Source organism: Aethalodelphis obliquidens, unplaced genomic scaffold, assembly GCF_003676395.1.
Source record: "Aethalodelphis obliquidens isolate GAN/ISIS:26980383/991018 unplaced genomic scaffold, ASM367639v1 scaffold70, whole genome shotgun sequence".
Lineage (NCBI taxonomy): Eukaryota > Metazoa > Chordata > Mammalia > Artiodactyla > Delphinidae > Aethalodelphis > Aethalodelphis obliquidens.
The window spans coordinates 3,404,031-3,416,051 of record NW_020838014.1 but is presented as its reverse complement, the minus strand read 5'-3'; the positions used below and the strand labels follow the sequence as shown (position 1 = coordinate 3,416,051).

The window sequence follows — 12,021 nt, the reverse complement described above, 5'->3', positions numbered from 1 at the left end:
ACTCAGCCTCTCCCTGAGCCACGCAGCACACAGACCAGGCTTTTTCAGAAAATTACTTTTTCCTTTCTTGCTTTCCATGGAAACCCAAAATAGCAACCAAAAAAAAAAAAAAAAAGAAACAAAACAACCCCAGCCAGTTTCCCTCACTGCCTGCAAAACCATCCCCAGGCAGTGCGGCACAGTGACAGTGGCAGCCGGGGGGTTAGGACGGCTTCTAGACGCCTCTGAAACGGCTTTCTAACTGGGCACTGCACACTCAGGAGGTGTGGGCAGGTTCTGAGGTTGGCGTGTTTTCTTCCCATTTAAAAAAGTGGGTTTCCCCCAGTCTTGGAGTTCACCTTGCTCTCGGTGACCTCTCACTGTGGTGTTGGTGAGGAAATCCCAAGTGCCCAGCAGGGGACAATAGGGCAGGAACCAAATACCTTCCCGGGGGACTGTTGTGGGAATACCCCTTCTGAGACGCCTCCTGGGCTGTGCTGTGTATGCCCCATAACCGCAGGGCAGCCTGGCAGAATGGGAGAAACTCCGGGCTTGCAATCAGGAAACCCCAGTTTTAATATTGCATCAGGGACCTGGGGTGGGCTGGGGGCTTTGAGCACATCATTCCACTCCTATTATAAGAAACGTGAAGGGGAGACGGGCTGGTTTCTTAGGGACCCCCCTCCAACCCTCAGATTCTGGGCCTCAGGCCTCCCAGGTCCTGCACACACTTTCCCCTCCCTTGTAAATGCGGGCTGTTTGCCTTTCAGCTGGCAGGGTCGGCAGTCATTGCTTTTGGACTGTGGTTTCGGTTTGGAGGCACCATGAAGGATTTCTCGTCGGAGGACAGTTCCCCAGAGTACTTCTACATGGGTGAGTGACTTCAGCTCTCCTCCGCCGTAGCTGGGGCTGCCCCGGCTTCGAGTGGAGCCTGCACCTGGACTTCTGGGACGGGGGATGGAGGGAGAGAAAGGAGGCACACCTGAGCCCCAGATGCCCACCTGGCCCTGGGGTAGGGATGTGTGGTCCAAGCGGAGAGGAGGGGGCCCTACCACCCCTACCCTGCCCACCCCACACGTGGTTCATCCCTCTGCTTCTAAAACCAAGGAAGACCAGGTGGGACTGAACTGTTGTGTTTCTTTCAGCCACTTCAAGAAAAGAAGCCCAGCGTGTAACCACAATTCATTTCCAAAGAATTGGAAAAGCCCCTTTGCCCCCCTGAGTGAAGTGGGCACACCGCAAAGTCAGTTATTCACTCATCCATCTGGGGTGACGGGGGACCCCTGCCCAGTCAGGGTCTGGTTCTGTGTATTTGTGATCTTGTATTTTGAATTGTCTAGGAGAGACACATAATTCAAAATGAAGAGAGACATCTCAAGATGTGGAGGGGTCAATCTCAGTCCCTCCATGACTAGGGACTGCAGAGGGGAGAGAGAAGGGGGAGAGGAGGGGGGTGGAGAGAGGAGGCAGGGGCGGAGGGAGGGCTGCCACGGAGAGAGGCCTTAGTGTGGGAGGGGTAGTAGCCGTCTCCCTCCAACTGTGGGAAAGGGGTGAGGAGTTGGAGGCTGACGTAGCCTCCAATTCCGAGACCATGTGATAAGTAGGGGATGAGAAACTAGTGTGTAACCAAGTGCTGACTTAGTGGTATTTGCAGTTGGTGCATCAGGGGTCATTCTAAACTGGTGAGGCAAGAAGGATTTGAGTTAGGTTTGAAAGACCAACCGTAATCGATAGAGAAAAGGAAGAATAGGGACTGCAGAGGTTTGGGGCACACAGTGTGTCTACAGGATAGTGATTAGCAAGCCGAGGCTGGGCAGAGGACTCTTACCAGAATGTAAAGGATATGGGCATGGTAGGAATTAAGATTAGAAAAGTTGGGGAGGGACAGAGGACAAGTATAGGGGGCCTTGAATGTCAGGGCTAGTTAATTTAATAAACAATAGAAGGATGATTTAGGGTTTGGGGGAGGGTACAACCTACACTGCATTTTAAAGAGATTATTGTGGAGTGAGAGGGGAGGACAGAAGAAGACAGTGCTAGATTATTGATATAGTCAGGCCTGAAGAAATAAGGGCATAACCCATGGTGGTTGCAGTAGGAATTGTGAAGAAAGGGACAGAAAGACAAGAAACTTTATTAAGCATTATTAAATATTATTATTAAACATCGTTAAACTCAGGGACAGAAGGAATCAAAACAAAAAAGATATCAGTGATAGACAGAGTCAAGCCTAGAAGTCACAACTCATGGCTTTCAGATGGAAACCTGAGGTAAGGGACCCTGCTCGGTTAGAGAGAGGGGCGGGTATGTGGAAGGAAAGATGGAAGCCAGTCTGGGGGGCAGCCTCTGTCTGTGTTGCTCCAGAGACAAAGCACTGATAGCAATTTCACAGGTGTAGATTTGGGGCCAACATAAGAAAAGCTTTCTAATGACTTGATAAATCAAAGAAGCTGAGCAGACTTCTACAGATGAAAGTGATCTCTCTGATACCTTGGTATTTAACTCAAAATCAGAATGGAGCCGTTATCAATACAGGAGATTCCTGCATTAAATAGGAGAACAAACTAGTTCTATACAGACATTCCTGATCCTATGTCCTAATGTAAACTAAAGCAACATGAACAGCCCAAGATGCAAGAAATGTCATATATTTATGGACATATCGGTCAGGACTCTTTTAATTGCAAATCACAGAAACGACTCAACCTGTCTAGAGCAAAACAGAAATTTCTTGACTCATGTAACTGAAAAGTCAGGATTAGTTCTCATCACAGGGACACAAGTGATGTGATTGGAATGCAGTCTGTAGCCACCTCTTAGCTCCGCTTTCCTGTGGCCCCAGTTTGGGGCAGGTTCCCCCTAGACGTGATAAAACGTCCACCCACAGCTCCAGGCGCCATCTCCCAGCTAACCTCAGCAACAGTACACGCTTCTTTCATTCCAGCTGATCCAACCAAAGTCCTGGGTCGCACTGTCGCTGGCAATCTTGGGTCCAGCGCCCGTTCCCACACCAGTCATCGCGGCCAGCTGCTCGGGACGGGCTCGTTGGCTGAAGCCTGGGCTTCACACCTGCCTTGGCGCTGAGGCGAGTCAGCCCTCTCAGACCACAAGGACTGAGAGTGGAGGAGTTTCTTTGTCTAATAGAAAAGAAAAGGAAGTGAACTCTGGGTGGGGAAAACAACAGCCCTCCCAGCAGGGCCTGAATCCTTCCTGCTTGTTCTTGGCACCTGGGGCGCGGCGTGGGTCTGCCCACCCTTGGTTCTCCCTCCCCTCTCTAAGTCACCCTTGAGTAGCTGGTGGTGAGAATGCTCGCGGTCAGTGCTTGAAGTCCAGAGAAGTGGATTCTCATAGAGCCTTAGCGCTAGACGGAATAAGGAAACTGAGGACCAGGGGTTGAAGCAGAGGAGGAGGGGTGCTGACAGTCAGCTGTGGTTTTCCAGCCCTTCAGGGTGGGGCTCAGCCCGCACCCCAAGTCTGCCAACGCCCAGGCCTGTGCTTATTCTGTTTCCCTGTGCTGTCTCTCTGGAGAGTGCCAACAAGAAAAAGTCCTTGTGAGGTCAGGAACCTTTTCTCCACTTTAAATACTTCTTATCATATAAATAGGAAGAGCAATATACATGTTTACAGAAATGGATATTTCTTTCATCAATAAATAATTTTCCAAATAGGAAAGACACCAGTTCCCTAGCAATAAAACGAGAAGAAAAGTACACCAGGATTCCATTTTATGGAATTGCATAGCAAACAGTGTGAGGTAACAGGACTTTAAAGAAGAAGCAGGCCCAGTTTTTGGAAACTCTCACTTCATGTCACAGGGTACTGTGCACTGCTCTGTGTATTTTCCTTTTCAGAATAGGTTTCAGAGCAATCAGCCCATTACACTCTTATCACCCCATTGTTAAAGAGCCCTGGAGAGTAGGCTTGGCCCATTGAAGCACTCTTAAAGAAATACCACCTCTCCCTGAGAGGGACCTCGGGAAGGCACGTGGTCTAGCTCCCTGCTTCTGGGCAGATGACTGCCGCCTCTAGGGGGATGCTTTCCTCTCTGGGACCCTTGGGTCTTTCTCCTTGGTGATGGAGAGAAGGTCCCTGCTTATAATAAAGATCTGGAGGTGACTTCACAGCCAGAGGCCAATGTGGAGAGGATCCAGCTGTGAGGGGAGCTGGAAATGAGGCCAGGGAGCCAGGGTAGTCAGACTGACTGCACCTGCTGCCTCTTCTCAAGGACCTCTGAGCTCAGGTCGAGACCTGGAGGCTGACCCAGGCTGTCGTGTCCACTGGTTGCTATCGTGGATAAAGGAGAGCCTGGCAAGAGTGGAGCTGGCAGCAAGAAAGGCTGGGTGACTTGGTGTTTCCCAGACCCTTTCCACATTAGTCTCCTTCAGTGAACTCTTGGGAGAAGGCCCCAGTGTCTTCCAAGTTCCACCAATGTGCCCCTCTGCTTTCCTGATACAACTTGTCCCTGGGGCTGCCCCTTAGGGGTACAGGCAGCACAGGGGTCTTCTTTCCAGGAGGCAGAGTGAGGAGCGATCCGCTCGGCCCTCAGAAAGCTGGAGCACATGAAGTCATGTCTGTGAGCAGAGGACCGAGGGCGTCATCGGGTTTCTCCATGAAGGGGAAGGGGCTGCCCACACAGACGGCAGCCACTCACTCTCCGGGATCGCAGGCTCTCTGTGGCTGTCCCTCCCTGTGAATCCAGAGCCGCAGAGCCTGGCTTTGATGGCGGCTGGATGTTCTGTGTAAGGAAAGCATTCCAGCGCTGAGTGCTGAGGGGCTGGCTTGACTCTTTAAAAACTCTGACTCACTCTGCTAATATTTTTTTACTTCTCAGTTTTTAGTTGTACCTGAGATTCCTAGTAATTGCAGAACAGACACGTGCCATAGCTTACATTGTTGAGACAATTTCTCCAAAGCATTTTTACAAGAACTTAATAGATAATTATTGCCATATTACACATAACAAAACTGAGGAATAAGAGGACTTACCTAAAGGCGCGGCTGGCAGACCTGGATTTCTAGCTCCCACCAATGTGCTTTGAAGGGAAAACCCAGAAATCATCAATGATAGATCCCTCGGGCATTTTTCTCAAGGAAGAAGGAAAAGAACCCTCCTGCCATTTGTAAATTGCAAAATTCACAGATTTCTAGCTAAGAAAATCACGCTTCTTCTGAGCTCCTTCTGAAAGTGCAGCATAGGAGTGAGGGTGTGCACTTTGGAATAGAACCCCGGGTTCAGTTCCAGTTTCCCCCCTCACTAGTCATGCAATCTTCCATAAGTTAGTTCTCTGTGTCTCAGATTCCTAATCTGTGAAATATGAATGCCATTTCTACATACCTCATAGGGTTGACGTATGAGATGATTTAACCTATGCACGTGCTTGAGCGCAGTACCTGTTGTGTCATGAGTCCTCAATAAACGTCAGCTGTCATTACCGCAGTGAGGGCAGGCTGAGGAAGGAGTCAGCCTGCGGGAGGCACAATGATGTGGGAGAGTAAGAGAGGGGAAGATAAAAGAGTGGTTTAGATGCCACGTAGTCAGGGCGAGACAGCAACTGGTAGCACTGAGGCTTCCAGGTGGCAGGTTCCTGAGATAATGCCTGCCTAGGGCAAAGGACAGATGCTGCATAGAGCAGCTGAGGCACTGGGAATGGTGGTGGTTACTCAGTGTTGAATGACTCCATGACTAATGTATGTTCAGCTCCTAGAACAGCACTCAATAACTAACAGCTGCACAGTACCTCGTCCTTACCTTCCCCATAAACTAAGTCCCATCCAATATTCTAAATACGTATATAATTATGTGTGTCCAGGGCAAGCTGGGAGAGAGGGAAAGTTGCACAGAGGCAGAGAAAAATATTTTCAGATGAAAAATGGTCATTAGGCGGGTATGTGAAATCATCTGCAGCTAAAAGCCACCGAAATTGATGAGCGTGTCACTCCCCAGTCCTTAAAAGGGGGGCCATTTAAAAATGAGTTGATGCAGACAAGCCTTTTAGGATGCCGCCGTCTCCTTTCTGCGTTAACTGAAATGATGCTTCTAGCTTCAAAAGAAGGATCGGAAACCAGAGACAAGTGATGGAATTGTCAGGAAATTGGTGGTAGCATGTCACCTGGAGATCACTGGCGTTGCAAGGCCCAGCTACTAATGCTAAAAATGCAATATCAAAGTGTTTTCCCTTTTTCAACTCAAGGGAAATAGGACTCAGAAAGCATAAGGGATTGAGAAATAGGTCATACACTTGTCACAAAGCTGCCGCGGGAGCGAGAGGGCTCTACAGAAACCATCTTGGAAGTAAAATGTGACTGCCAATTAATGTATTCATTCAACAACTATGTTTTGAGGGCCAGATCAAAAAAAAAAAAAAACGATAAGGTATGCTTGGAAGCTACAAGTGGCCTTGTGGTGTGCAGAGTATTACAACCAGATTTGGAATGGAAATCAGCAGGCCCAAGAAATTTGCCACGTGTAGAATTTCTTCTGATTTTCCCATCAGCTCCAACCAGCAGTGTTCATTTGGCATTGAACTGAGTCCTGCGGCCACACATGCACACGGAGCTTTGCTGGGGAGAGGCCTCAGGAATCGGAGCCCCTGGGGCAGTTTCAGGGTGTTTGCTGTGAGCTCTGGAATTCTGATAGCCTAAGAATGCAATATCGTACAAATAAGTGAATTTTCTTGGGGAGCTCTTATTTCAGAAGGAAAAGGGGCTGAGTTAGCTTGTTTGCAGTGGGGAGCAGGTCTGTCCTCCTCAGAGCCCGGTGCCGCTGTCCACTGTACCCCAGCCGGAGCACCCCTCTCTCCTAGAGTCCACACTCTCAGACGGCTTTCCCCGCGGTGTACAGCCGCGCCCTCATCTACCTGACTTGGGAGAGCCCAGCCCTCTGGTGGCTTCCTGGATGCTTGTTGGAATGTATCCCCAGCATGTATCTCTAAGCAAAGATGGGCAACCGTAGACAGCCAGTCCAGAACTTCAGATTTAGTGTGCTCTTATCCTCTTATCCAACAAACACTAACCGAGAATTCTGTCTTGTTCCTAGCATATTCTATGTAGGGTGAATAAGGTTTGTTTAAGGACCTAACATCTACAGAGAGAGACATAGATGAGAACCCACAGAGGTACAACATGGAAAAGAGTAGGCTGGGTCACATCATAGTGAATTCCTGTGTGGTTGGAGTGTAGGATGGATAATGTCCCCAGTGGGTCCAGTCTCTAGTGACTCGAAGCAGTATCTGTAGACTGTATCATGTAGCAGTGAAGAGGCAATGAACATTGTAAGTAGGAAATCAGTACAGTAAGGTGGCCCACCCAGGAGACATTCTGTGAGGGAACTGCTCCAGTGGGGTGGGAATCGGGGCTCGAGGCTTTGCGTGTCCAGCCTGGAGCCCTCTTGCCACTCTTACCCCCATTAGTAAAATAGAAATGTGTATAATACTTGCCTTACTTAGTGGCGCTGTTTTGAGGAGCCAAAGAGATGATGGAAATAAAAGAGCTTTGAAAAATAAAGAAAAATTTTAAAACAATAAGGTATTTCGGCAGTGGGACCAACAATAGTATTATTTTTAATACAGTATCATTTCTCTCATTACCACATCCATTCCCCATGAAATTATTTTTTTTAGAGAAAAGGAAAAGGGAGGAAGTGGCTGAGCCTGCCTATTGGGAAATAAATAAATACCCATCTCAGGACCTCGGAAGAGCAGGGCTTCCCGGACCCTGAAAAGGGCCCTGAGAACAGCCTGGGTGGTGCAGGGAGCAGAGCAGCCCAGCCTGCCGCCTAGTCTGTCGGGGAACAGAGAGGGCTGCCCACAAACAACTGTCAGCACCCAGAGGGGCCCCTGGAGACACCCTGCAGGCCAACCTCAGGGTTTCCCCACAGAGGTGGGACGCCAGCTCCCTGCCCTCTCATGGATGGGAGTGGTTCCCAGCTGACTCATATGAATGAAATGCAGAAAATAAAGTTGAGGTGATTGGCATTATTCTAAGCAAGTCGAGTGCCAGGCCCCATATTTTGTTCTAACTTATCTCAGGATCAGAAAAGGAAGTAAAAAACTGGCTTGCTTTTATTTCTCTCAGAACAAGACATTTCTGCCCTTCTCTTTCTCTGTGGAACAGCTGTTCCTGTGGCTTGACTTCAGAACTAAGTGAAACGACCACCCAAGTTAAGGCCGCCGTTATTGTTGGAGAGGCAGGATGGGATAAAGCTAGCTTTAGGGGCAGATGGGTGTTTTTATCCCAGCTCTATGATCTTGGGCAAGTCACTTAACCTTTGGGGGCCCAGTTCCTCTGTCTAAAAAAATGGAGATAATAATGGTACCTGCTTCATGAAGATTAAATTAATAAATCTGTGGTAGGCGCTTAGAATAGTGCCTGGAGAAAATAAACCCTTAAAATAAATGTAGCTAATATTACATTAATAATAACATTATTTGGTGCATGTTACCTTATCACCTCCCTTCACTGGCTATTTTCTTGTAACACTTACCACCTTGCGTGCCTCCAGTGTATATGGTACTTACTGCCTTCTAGAGTTTATCATTCACACAAAACCATATTGTCTCATCGCTGTGCCCTCCGCCCCTCTCCTTGACTAAAAGCTCCCTTCTTCCGTTCCACCCACTCCCTGCTTCTCCATCTGAGCCTGGGCAGATCAACGGCCCCCCTCCCGTCCCAGACACTTTGTCCTCAGGGCCTCTCATGAGATGGGGACAGCCACTAATTCCAGAGTGCCACGAGGGCCACGGGCTCCTAGGACGGTAGGGGTTCACGTCCCAGCTCTGGCACTGGCTCCTCACCGCCCCTGGACCCACTGTCGCCAATCTCTGTGCATGGTATTAACGCCCACTTTACAGGGGTGGCGGAGATCTGACAGGTGAAGTGCGTGGCACGTAGGAGGCGCTCGCGGATGACTAAGCGTAAGCTGTGGGACAAAGGCGATTTCCGAGCCTCGCTGGTTGTGTGAGCCTGGGCGGCTCCCTTCACCTCTGTAAGCATGGGCTTTCTTTGTTCCCTGGGGATTACAGCAGCCCCTACCCCTCATGAAGCTCTCAGCAGGAAGCCTTCCACAAGGGTTCCCTTTATCATATGAACAACTGAAGGCCCTGCGGGGCCAGATGCCTGGGGCAGTGGTGGCAGAGGCTGGGCTGGCAGCACTGGTGCCGGGGAGAGGGCCGATCTGGAGTCGTCAGCCTCTTCTCTGGCCTCTTCCCCCAGGGCTCTACGTGCTGGCTGGAGCGGGGGCCCTGATGATGGCCGTGGGCTTCCTCGGCTGCTGTGGAGCCACGCGGGAGTCCCAGTGCGTTCTCGGATCTGTAAGTGGGGCGAGGTGGGGAGGGGCTTGGCCTGAAGGGAGCTGGACGTTCTCTTTGTCCCTACCTCTGTGGAAAATGTGAAAAAAAAAACAAAAAATAGGTCATTAGTGTGAAGACGTTTTGGGAGAAAAAGTGCCTCATAATATTTCACAGTGAGTGAGGCAGCTACAAGATTCCCATAGTCAGGGAAGCACTGTTATCGATAAGAAAAGTACTGCTGTTTGAGATCGGTAATTTAAACAAACATACCTCTTGTGGTTTATTTTAAGGCTATTTAGTTTAGTAGCCTCTGGTTTTAAAAAAAAAAATGAAATAATTTCCGTTAACTGCTATACATCCAGTGCCAGTGTGACCTAAGAAAGAAGGGGAGCAGGAAGAAAGTTTTTGTGTTTCTCCATGAGGAGAAATGGCAGTTTTATTAGGCGGCCTCTCCTTACTCATTGCAACCTTTGGTGTTTGAACTGTGGCTGCTTCTCCTGATCTCTCTCTTTTTTTTAAATAAATTTATTGATTGATTGATTGACTTGGGGGTGTGTTGGGTCTTTGTTTCTGCGCACGGGCTTTCTCTAGTTGCGGCGAGCGGGGACCACTCTTCATCACGGTGCGCGGACCTCTCACTATCGCGGCCTCTCTTGTTGCGGAGCACAGGCTCCAGATGCGCAGGCTCAGTAGTTGTGGTGCACGGGCCCAGTTGCTCAGCGGCATGTGGGATCTTCCCAGACCAGGGCTCGAACCCGTGACCCCTGCGTTGGCAGGCAGATTCTCAACCACTGCGCCACCAGGGAAGCCCTTCTCCTGATCTCTTGCCATGTAAGATTTCTAACTCATTCCCTCAGTTCTCTATTCTTTCTCTTTCCCCTGTTGCTGAGCATCTCAGGTCTTGTTTATCACTGAACTTAGTTTAATCAGAGCAGACCCCGAGATTGGAACAGAAATCTGTCCAGAAGGACACCCTTCACCTCCACTTCCACCTCCTCTGGGAAGCCATCCAGACCACGCAGTCTCAAGTCACCCCCTCCCCAAACCCAGTCCCACCAGCCACTCTCTATCTTCTGGTCTTATTTTATATCTTTATAGAATCTCTTTTGTTCATCAAGTAGTCACTGAACATATGGGTGCCGGGTGCTGTTCTAGGTTGTGGGATTTCTATATCACTCTCTGAAATTAACTTACTCTCTTATTGCTTACTCATTTATCATATCCTCCTTTCTCTACTATAAGGTCCCCGAGAGCAGAGGCACTGAGATCTTATCTTATTCACCACTGTATGCCCAGTATCAAGGACAGTACCTGGCACAAAGCAAATGCTCAATAAACAATTGCTGAATGAATTAATGAGTGAATGAATGTGTGAGCAAACTGCGGATGAACTAAGGGGCCAAATGCTTCCCGCTAGATCTCTTCAAACTAATAACCTTGCCTAGTGCTTTTCAAAAGGAACTAGAGTCAAAGAGGTTAAGTAAACTGAAAAGGTATTGAATTAATGAAGTTAGTATTTTCTCTCCTCTACAGTTTTTTACCTGCCTATTGGTGATATTTGCTGCTGAAATAACCACTGGAGTATTTGCTTTTATAGGCAAGGATGTAGTAAGTAAATATGACTTATAATTGTTTTTTAACGATGGTTAAAGTGTTCTCTTTACGGCAAAGGTCATGAGAATATTGGTACCCACAGTGATATTCCAAAGCCAAATAACCCCCACAATAATCGTTTATGCAGAACTTTTTAACCTAGGAGTGTGGTGTGGACTTTAGCATATGTGTGTATGTGTGTGCGTGCATATAGGTGCACACGTATTTCTGGGGAGATAGTTCCTAGCTTTCATTAGATATATAGAGGGGCCTATGTTTTTTGTAACAGAAGGATCTCTAATTTAAGATGATCCTGTTTGGAATGTGGGAGGAGTTAGATTGCAGACATGAGAAAGAAGGATGGGGAAGAACACGCATTCTCATCCCATGTTAGCCTGTCCTTTGTCCTTAGGGTTTGGCCTGGGCAGAGGCCAGGTCATCCTCAAAGACAGCAGCCTCCTGCGTGCCAGTGAAGCCAGTTTAAGATTTTTGCTCAAACTATAGGCGAGCAGAATAGGTTGTCAGGAGAATCCACAGAGGAAGGGGTCTTTTTAAGTGTAAACATGCAGTGGGGAAGAGAGGAGTGAAATGGAAAAGGAGGAAGGATGGAATCTTAAGTTTACTGTATTTTACATAAATTCATGTGCTATCAATATTGTGTTTATGAACTTATTTTAGATTTTAAAAACGGTAAACATGTAGAATAAGTAATGTCACCTCCTCTGGAATTTGTCTAAAGTAGCTGGTTATATTTGTAGGTTAGAGGAATTGGATCTTACGACTTCTTGAGAGCCTATGGATTTGGGGATCACATGCAATTATACTAGAAAAAGCATTCTCTACGTTTTCTATATTTGAATGCTGGAACAGTTTTCCTTGGTCATGAACACCTTTTAAACCATGTCGTGAAAAGACTTGAATACTTGTAACCAATGGAGTCCCAAGAATGCATAGGTTTCTACCCTGGCTGTGCACCAGAATCACCTGGCTGGGGCCCAGGAATCTGGGGTTCAGCTGTTGCCGATGTCCATTCAAGGTTGAGAACCTCCACTCTAAGAAATCTTTCTAGTCTATGAAAATTATTCTTGGTTAATCTATCCTTCCATCTTCAGAAGCATATTAGAAACTCCAGAATCTATAATCTGTTCCATATAGGCAGAAT

General features: G+C 48.0%; 1 protein-coding gene across 1 annotated transcript in view; it reads left to right on the top strand.

Annotated features, from left to right (window-relative positions):
- The window catches only part of TSPAN2 (tetraspanin 2), a 41,989-nt gene that overhangs the window by 15,113 nt on the left and 14,855 nt on the right, over positions 1–12,021 (top strand). Inside the window, exons 2-4 of the mRNA XM_027090967.1 lie at positions 750–852; positions 9,190–9,287; positions 10,800–10,874. Coding sequence (XP_026946768.1) covers positions 750–852; positions 9,190–9,287; positions 10,800–10,874 — 276 coding nt within the window. The remainder of the gene's footprint in view (positions 1–749; positions 853–9,189; positions 9,288–10,799; positions 10,875–12,021) is intronic.